The sequence below is a fragment of the Procambarus clarkii genome, chromosome 2 (assembly GCF_040958095.1).
Source record: "Procambarus clarkii isolate CNS0578487 chromosome 2, FALCON_Pclarkii_2.0, whole genome shotgun sequence".
NCBI lineage: Eukaryota > Metazoa > Arthropoda > Malacostraca > Decapoda > Cambaridae > Procambarus > Procambarus clarkii.
Window position 1 is genome coordinate 62,512,567 of NC_091151.1, and position 9,538 is coordinate 62,522,104.

Below are 9,538 nucleotides of genomic sequence, written 5' to 3' on the forward strand. Positions count from 1 at the left end.
GTACTGCCTGGGGTCACCACAGGCGTCACTGCCTTGGGTCACCACAGGCGGCACTGCCTGGGGTCACCACAGGCGGCACTGCCTGGGGTTACCACAGGCGGCACTGGATGGGGTCAGCCCCAGGAGGCACTGCCTGGGGTCAGCCACAGGCGGCACTGCCTGGGGTCACCACAGGCGGCAATGTCTGGGGTCACCACAGGCGGCACTGCCTGGGGTCACCACAGGCGGCACTGCCTGGGGCCAGCCACAGGCGGCACTGCCTGGGGTCACCACAGGCGTCACTACCTTGGGTCAGCCACAGGCGGCACTGCGTGGGGGTCAGCCACTGGCGCCAATGTCTGGGGTCACCACAGGCGGCACTGCCTGGGGTCAACACAGGCGGCAATGCCTTGGGTCACCACAGGCGGCACTGCCTGGGGTCACCACAGGCGTCACTGCCTTGGGTCAGCCACAGGCGGCACTGCCTAGGGTCAGCCACAGGCGGCACTGCGTGTGGGTCAGCCACTGGCGCCATTGCCTGGGGTCACCACAGGCGGCACTGCCTGGGGTCACCACAGGCGGCACTGCCTGGGGTCACCACAAGCGGCACTGCCTGGGGTCAGCCACAGGTGGCACTGCCTAGGGTCACCACAGGCGGCACTGCCTGGGGTCACCACAAGCGGCACTGCCTGGGGTCAGCCACAGGTGGCACTGCCTGGGGTCACCAAAGGCGGCCCTGCCTGGGGTCACCACAGGTGGCACTGTCTGGGGTCAGCCACCAAATAGCTTCCACTGCCTGGAGTCACCACAGGCGGTACTACCTGGGGTCAGCCACAGGCGGCACTGCCTTTGGTCAGCCACAGGCGGCATTGCCAAAGGCTACCACAGGCGGCACTTCCAGGGGTCACCACAGGCGGCACTGCCTGGAGTCACCACAGGCGGCACTGCCAAAGGCTACCACAGGCGGTACTGCCTGGGGTCAGCCACAGGCGGCACTGCCTGGAGTCACCACAGGCGGCACTGCCTAAGGTCACCACAGGCAACACTGCCTGGGGTCAGCCACAGGTGGCACTGCTTGGGGTCAGCCACAGACGGCACTGCCTGGGGTCAACAACAGGCGGCACTGCCTGGGGTCAACCACAGGTGGTACTGCCTGGGGTCAGCCACAGGCGGCACTGCTTGGGGTCAACACAGGCGACACTGCATGGGGTCAGCCACAGACGGCACTGCCTGGGGTCACCACAGGCGGTACTGCCTGGGGTCACCACAGGCGGTACTGCCTGGGGTCACCACAGGCGGTACTGCCTGGGTCACCACAGGCGGCCTGCCTGGAGACAGCCACAGGGGGCACTGCCTGGGGTCACCACAGGCGGCACTGCCTAGGGTCAACCACAGGCGGCACTGCCTGGGGTCAGCCACAGGTGGAACTGCCTGGGGTCAGCCACAGGCGGCACTGCTTGGGGTCACCACAGGCGACACTGCATGGGGTCAGCCACAGACGGCACTGCCTGGGGTCACCACAGGCGGTACTGCCTGGGGTCAACCAAATGCGGTACTACCTGGGGTCACCACAGGCGGTACTGCCTGGGGTCACCACAGACGGTACTGCCTGGGGTCAACCAAAGGCGGTACTGCCTGGGGTCACCACAGGCGGTACTACCTGGGGTCAGCCACAAGCGGTAATACCTGGGGTCACCACAGGCGGTAATGCCTGGGGTCACAGCAGGTGGCACTGCCTGGGGTCCCCAGAGGCTGTAATGTCTGGGGTCACCACAGGTGGCACTGCCAGGGGTCAGCCACAGGCGACACTGCCTGGGGTCACCATAGGTGGCACTGCCTGGGGTCAGCCACAGGTGGCACTGCCTGTGGTCACCACAGGCGGTATACTGCCTGGGGTCAGCCACAGGTGTCACTGTCTGGGGTCACCACAGGCGACACTGCCTGGGGTCACAACAGGTGGCACTGCCTGGTGTCAACCACAGGCGGCACTGCCTGAGGCCACCACAGGCGGCACTGCCTGAGGTCACCATTGGCGGCACTGCCTGGGGTCACCACAGGCGGTACTGCCTGGGGTCAGCCAGAGGTGGCACTGCCAGGGGTCACCAGAGGCGGCTCTGCCTGGGGTCACAACAGGTGGCACTGCCTGGGTTCAGCCACAGGCGGCACTGCCTGAGGCCACCACCGGCGGCACTGCCTGAGGTCACCACAGGCGGCACTGCCTGGGGTCACCAAAGGCGGCCCTGTCTGGGGCCACCAAAGGCGGCACTGCCTGGGGTCACCACAGGCTGTACTTCCTGGGGTCACCACAGGTGGTACTGCCTGGGTCAGCCACCAAATAGCTTCCACTGCCTGGAGTCACCACAGGTGGTATTGCCTGGGGGTCACCACAGGCGATACTACCTGGGGTCAGCCACAGGCGGCACTGCCTGGGGTCAGCCACAGGCGGCATTGCCAAAGGCTACCACAGGCGGCACTTCCAGGGGTCACCACAGGCGGCACTGCCTTGGGTCAGCCACAGGTGGCACTGCCTGGGGTCACAACAGGTGGCACTGCCTGGTGTCACCACAGGCGGTACTGCCTGGGGTCACCACAAGATGCACTGCCTAGGGTCATCACAGGCAACACTGCCTGGGGTTCAGCCACAGGCGGCACTGCCTGGAGTCACCACAGGCGACACTGCCTGGGGTCAGCCACAGGTGGCACTGCTTGGGGTCAGCCACAGGCGGCACTGCCTGGAGTCACCACAGGCGACACTGCCTGATGTCAGCCACAGGTGGCACTGCTTGGGGTCAGCCACAGGCGGCACTGCCTGGGGTCAGCCACAGGCGGCACTGCCTGGGGTCAACAACAGGCGATACTGCATGGGGTCAGCCACAGGGGGCACTGCCTGGGGTCACCGCAGAATGCACTGCCTAGGGTCACCACAGGCGGCACTGCAATAGGTCACCACAGGCAAAACTGCCTGTGGTCAGCCACAGGCGGCACTGCCTGGGGTCAACCACAGGCGGCACTGCCTGGGGTCAGCCACAGGTGGAACTGCCTGGGGTCAGCCACAGGCGGCACTGCTTGGGGTCACCACATGCGACACTGCATGGGGTCAGCCACAGACGGCACTGCCTGGGGTCACCACAGGCGGTACGGCCTGGGGTCACCACAGGCGGTACGGCCTGGGGTCACCACAGGCGGTACTGCCTGGGGTCAACCAAAGGCGGTACTGCCTGGGGTGACCTCAGGCGGTAATGCCTGGGGTTACCACAGGCGGCACTACCTGGGGTCAGCCATAGGCGGCATTGCCAAAGGCTACCACAGGCGGTAATGCCTGGGGTCACCACAGGTGGCACTGCCTGGGGTCACCACAGGCGGCACTGCCTGGGGTCACCACAGGCGGCACTGCCTGGGGTCTCCACAGGCGGCACTGGTTAGGGTCACCACAGGCGGCACTGCCAGGGGTCAGCCACTGGCAGTACCTGGGGTCCGCCACAGGCAACACTGCCTGGGGTCACTACTGGCGGCACTGCCTGGGGTCACCACAGGTGGTTCTGCCTGGGGTCACCCACAGGCGTCACTACTTAGGGTCACCACAGTGACACTGCATGGGTTCAGGCACAGGTCGCACTGCCTTGGTTCATCACAGGTGGCACTGCCTGGGATGACCACACGCGGCACTGCCTGGGGTCACCACAGGCGGCACTGCCTTGGGTCAGCCACAGGTGGCACTGCCTGGGGTCACAACAGGCGGCACTGCCTGGGGTCACCACAGGTGGCACTGCCTAGGGTCACAACAGGTGGCACTGCCTGGGGTCACAACAGGCGGCACTGCCTAGGGTCACAACAGGCGGTACTGCCTGGGGTCACCACAGGCGGGACTGCCGGGGGTCAGCCACAGGCGGAATTGCCAAAGGCCACCACAGGTGGCACTGCCTTGGGTCACCACAGTCGGCACTGCCTGGGGTCACAACAGGCGGCACTGCCTGGGGTCACCACAGGCGACACTGCATGTGGTCACCAAAGGCACTTCCTGGGGTCACCTTAGGGGCAGTGCCTAGGGTCAGCCACAGGCGGCACTGCGGGGGGTCAGCCACTGGCGCCATTGCCTGGGGTCACCACAGGCGGCACTGCATGGTTGTTCGCCACAGGCGACATTGCCTGGGGTCACCACAGACGGCACTGCCTGGGGTCAGCCACAGGCGGCACTGCCTGGGGTCACCAAAGGCGGCGGCACTGCCTGGGGTCACCACAGGCGTCACTGCCTGGGGTCAGCCACAGGCGGCACTGCCTTGGGTCAGCCACAGGCGGCACTGCCTGGGGTCACAACAGGTGGCACTGCCTGGGGTTAGCCACTGGCAGCACTGCCTGGGGTCATCACAGGTGGCACTGCCTGGTGTCACCACAGGCGGCACTGTCTGGGGTCACCACAGGCGGCACTGCCTGGGGTCACAACAGGCGGCGCTGCCTGGGGTCACCAGAGGCTGTACTGTCTGGGGTCACCACAGGTGGCACCGCCTGGGGTCAGCCACAGGCGACACTGCCTGGGGTCACCATAGGTGGCACTGCCTGGGGTCAGCCACACGTGTCACTGCATGGGGTCACCACAGGCGGCGCTGCCTAGGGTCACCACAGGCGGCACTGCCTGGGGTCACAACAGGTGGCACTGCGTGGAGTCAGACACAGGTGGCACTGCCTGAGGCCTACACAGGCGGCACTGCCTTGGGTCACCACAGGCGGCACTGCCAGCGTCACCACATGCGGCACTGGATGGGGTCAGCCACAGGCGGCACTGCCTGGTGTCAACCACAGGCGGCACTGCCTGAGGCCACCACAGGCGGCACTGCCTGAGGTTACCATAGGCGGCACTGCCTGGGGTCACCACATGCGGTACTGCCTGGGGTCAGCCACAGGTGGCACTGCCTGGGGCACCACAGGCGGCACTGCCTGGGGTCACAACGGAGTGGCACTGCCTGGGGTCAGCCACAGGCGGCACTGCCTGAGGCCTACACAGGCGGCACTGCTTGGGGTCACCACAGGCGGCACTGCCAGCGTCACCACATGCGGCACTGGATGGGGTCAGCCACAGGAGGCACTGCCTGGGTCAACCACAGGCGGTACTGCCTGGGGTCACCACAGGCGGCACTGCCTGGGGTCATCACAGGCGGCACTGCCTGGGGTCACCACAGGCGGCACTGCCTAGGGTCAGCCACAGCCGACACTGCCTGGGGCCACCACAGCCGAGACTGCATGGGGTTAGCCACAGGTGGCACTGCCAGGGGTCAGCCCCAGGTGGCACTGCTTGGGTTCAGCCACAGGCTGCACTGCCTGGAGTCAGCCACAAGTGGCACTGCTTGGGTTCAGCCACATGTGGCACTGCCTGGGATCACCACAAGCGGCACTGCCTGGGGTCAGCCACAGGCGGCACTGCCTGGGGTCACCACAGGCGACACTGCCTGGGGTCACCACAATCGTCGGGGTGTATGTATAACTGAGAACAGTTGAAGGAGTAAATATTGTGAGTAGAGGATCTTGTTATATATTGTAAACTGGAACTATATGTTTAGGTGAATAGTAATAAGAATCCAATTTTGGATCAACCAGAGTATACCTGGCAACGAGCTGTCTCTGTGTCTGGATCAATTGTGACTGTGGAAGAGTTAAGGTGTCAACTCGGGCAGGAGGGATAGTATTTGACACTTCATGGAGTGTCACGTCATTGACAGTGACTGTTGGGTGTGTGTTTAACAGTAACACATTTCTGTTAGGTTGTCACCATCTAGTCCAGTAACAGTGTCTTAGTGACACATGGGAGTTATATTTACATAAGAACTTTGTGGAGTCTTTGTGATATGCTAAAGTTGTTTACTTTACGGATGGCATAGTGGCATGTAGGTAAGTTGTGTACCTTATTGATGTCTTGGTGACACGTAGGTAAGTTATGAACTTTACGGATGTCTTATTGATACATAGGTAAGTTGTGTACCTTATAATAAGGGGCCAATAGATGGAAAATGAAAATTGTTCATTGTCAACCACAATTTTGTTTACTAGTTTTTATAAAAAGTGCTGCACTTGTTCCCAGTTTCAGTACTGCAACCTAAATAGAAAGGAAGATCTAATTTTGTTGTGTTTTTTTAACGAATATTACATATTTCAACGCGACTTGAAACAACCACACCTTTCAGATATAATCATTCTATGACGCTTTTCTGACACATTAGCATATAATATAGGATCAGTAGCCGGGGATTTTTCAAAACATCTTTAGTTCTTCTAATGCAAATAGTCAAAGTTCCTCCCCAAAAATTATGCAATTATATCATGTTTATTGCTATTATAAAACCAATAAATGAACTTAGAGAAACAAAACGGCCCCAGATTTTAGAGGCATAAACTTTACATATAAGGCGTAAGTTTCTTGTAAATTGAATAAAAATGAAAGAGTTTCAAGTCGTTTATGTTACTGGAGTAATAAATCATTAAAATATTAAAGTCTAAGGTGCTGCCATCTGTGGCTGAAGTTGGCCCCAACCAATTTCCTCCACAATTGACACCGTTACAGATAGACTTACGTGCAGTCAGGTGTATAAGTTTCATGCAAATTGTCCGATAAACAAATAATAAAAAATAATAATAAAAGAAAATGTATAAAAAAAAAATTAAAATTTTTTTTTTTTAATAAAAATAATTATAATTTGTTTTTAATATATGCTATTGTGATAGCTGAGAATCTAGACATGATTTTAGTTGACACTTTTGTTTGATAATCGTTAATAAACATTTTGGAATATTTTTGACACAAAATTCAATATTTTTTTCTCCCCATTTATGCTACGATGCTGAGACTTGGACCAGATGAAACCGTTTTTATATACAACTCGTCAAAAACGTTTGATTGAAATCGAACTACTTTTCATTTATTGCATATTTATGTGAGATGCCCCCTTATGGAGTCTTAGTGATTCATAGGTAAGTTGTGTACCTTATGGAGTCTTAGTGATTCATAGGTAAGTTGTGTACCTTATGGAGTCTTAGTGATTCATACGTAAGTTGTGTACCTTATGGAGTCTTAGTGATTCATAGGTAAGTTGTGTACCTTATAGAGTCTTAGTGATTCATACGTAAGTTGTGTACCTTACGGAGTCTTAGTGATTCACAGGTAAGTTGTGTACCTTATAGAGTCTTAGTTACACGTAGATAACTTGTACACCTTATGGATATCTTACTGACACGTAGGAAAGTTTACCTTATGGATGTCTTAGTGACATGTAGGTAAGTTGTATACTGTGGGGGAGGGATTACCAGCTAGCTTTTAGACTATGTGTTGGAGCGCAAGTCGTCAGGTTGCACTCTGACACGAGTGCACCAAAGTCCACCCTCTCTAGATTTTGTAGTTCTTCATAGACATCTCTTGTTTGATGTATATGAAGAACGTTGACCCAGGACTGTTCAGTAAGACTATGGAGGCCGCCGAAGCTTTTCTGTGAGAAGAGGTGCAGCCATTATCATGTATTTAACATTTAAGTGTATGGAGAGAGGAGAAACAGGTATTGGTGGTAGTAGTAGAACTAACTGTTCTAGTCGCTTGTGTAAACACCAGGCCTCCCAGTACTAACGTCACAAGGCACCACGTGATTGAAGATAGCCTTGTGATTCGTGGGGCATCTCATTGCACTTTCACTTTCATCTCACTTTCGCGTTCCACAGACTTACTATCTCGTCACTCATTTTTCTACTGAATGTGTTCCAATGACGCATCGGTGCGTCACTTGATATAAAAATTTGTAAAAAAAAAAGTTTCTGTGCGATCTTCATTTTTTTTTTAAATGAGCGCCATTGTTTTCCCACAATCCTCCGTAGGCCGCATGGGATTCTGGGTCACGCCATGCGGTCGGCCTAGTCCTTTGTTTACGTCTCTCGTGACCGGACTACCGCGCTCCCGCGTCCAGAACCTGTGCCCCTCTCTGCCCTGTGTAGCAGTGTTTATTCGTTCCTGTCTCCTTACAACGCATTATTACTTGCAAACATGGATCGTGGTAAAGGACAGAGCACCTCTACCCCCAAGAAGGATAGTGAAATGACCAAGGAAGAGAAGTTGAGTGAGCTGTACAAAAGGTTCAGCAATGTGAAGCTTACCCCTAGTAAAATTCCTGATTTGTTGGATCGTTTGTCAGATGTGGAGGCAGATGCTGAAGGGAAAGAGCGTCAGAGTGATTTCAGTAGTGATAATGAGGGGACAGCGTCGTCTGATGAGTTTGATTCATCATCGACTGAGGAGAGTAGCGAGGGGATTGAGGATGAGGCAGCGGATGTGGGCCGCCCCAAGGCACCTGTAAGGAGGCGTGCAGGACGTCTTCAACAGCCTAATCCCGATGCTGCCTGGTCAACTGACAATACACCACCTATTGTAGGCAGTTTCAGTGCCACACCAGGCATAACTGTCCCAGTGCCAATTACCCCCCTGCAATTTGTTCAATTATTTCTGACCCGTGCCCTAATTGAGTTCATCACAGTGGAAACTAACAGGTATGCCAGGCAGTTTATTCAGAATGCTTCCAGGCGCACTATGAGGTTGTGGAAGGAGGTATCTGTGAAGGAAATGGCAAGGTATTTGGCTTTATCAATCTTGATGGGTATTGCACGACTCCCAACAATGCGCATGTACTGGCAAACAAGCCGGTTGTGGCATATGAGGACCTTCAATGTGTTCATGACTGCAAAACGATTCCAACATATTGCCCAGTTTTTTCATACTTATAACCAGTTTGCAATTCCACCCAACAACAAGAACCGCATGATAAAACTCAGCACCATCATTACATATTTGACCAACAAATTTGGCTCTTACTACGTCCCCAATCAAGCACTCAGTTTGGATGAAGGTACAATGTCGTGGCGTGGTCGTCTATCCTTCAAGGTCTACAACCCCAATAAGCCTGATAAGTATGGGGTAAAGTTGTACATGCTTGCTGAGGTAGGGACTGGTTATATTATTGATTTCGAGGTTTATTCTGGAGTGGGCAAGACAACAGTTGAGACAGTGATGGGCCTTATGCGACCCTTGTTGAACAAAGGTTATCATCTTTATATGGACAATTATTATAACTCTGTCCATCTCACAGAATTGCTAAGGGAAAATGGCGTGTACACTTGTGGAACACTCAGATTGCAGCGTGGTGCCCCTAAAGAGCTGCAACAACTTGCCAAAGGTAAATTCGCTGTTGATCAGACTATTTTCAGGCGCAAGGATAACACTTTTGTTATCCTTTGGAAAGACAAGAGAGTGGTGTCAGTGATCACAAACTGCCATAATGCTGACACACAGGAAGTACAGAGAAGGAAGAGAGTGAAGAAACGTGACGGAACATCATCTGTTCAGATTGTAACTGTAAACAAACCAACAGCCATTTGCGACTACAACAACAACATGAAGGGAGTTGATCACTTCGACCAAATGGTCAAATATTACAGGTTCACCAGGAAGTCGCATAAGTGGACTAAGAAGATCACATTTTACTTCCTTCAGATGGCTATACACAATGCCTATGTGATGTACAAGATGTACACAACT

The 9,538-nt window shown here is 55.1% G+C and overlaps 1 protein-coding gene across 1 annotated transcript in view; it reads left to right on the forward strand.

The window, feature by feature from the left end:
* The first annotated feature begins 7,993 nt into the window (after positions 1-7,993).
* LOC123751905 (piggyBac transposable element-derived protein 4-like) overlaps positions 7,994-9,538 on the forward strand; it is a 12,509-nt gene continuing 10,964 nt past the window's right edge. The window contains exon 1 of the mRNA XM_069328152.1: positions 7,994-9,528. Within this exon, the coding sequence (XP_069184253.1) occupies positions 7,994-9,528 (1,535 nt within the window). The remainder of the gene's footprint in view (positions 9,529-9,538) is intronic.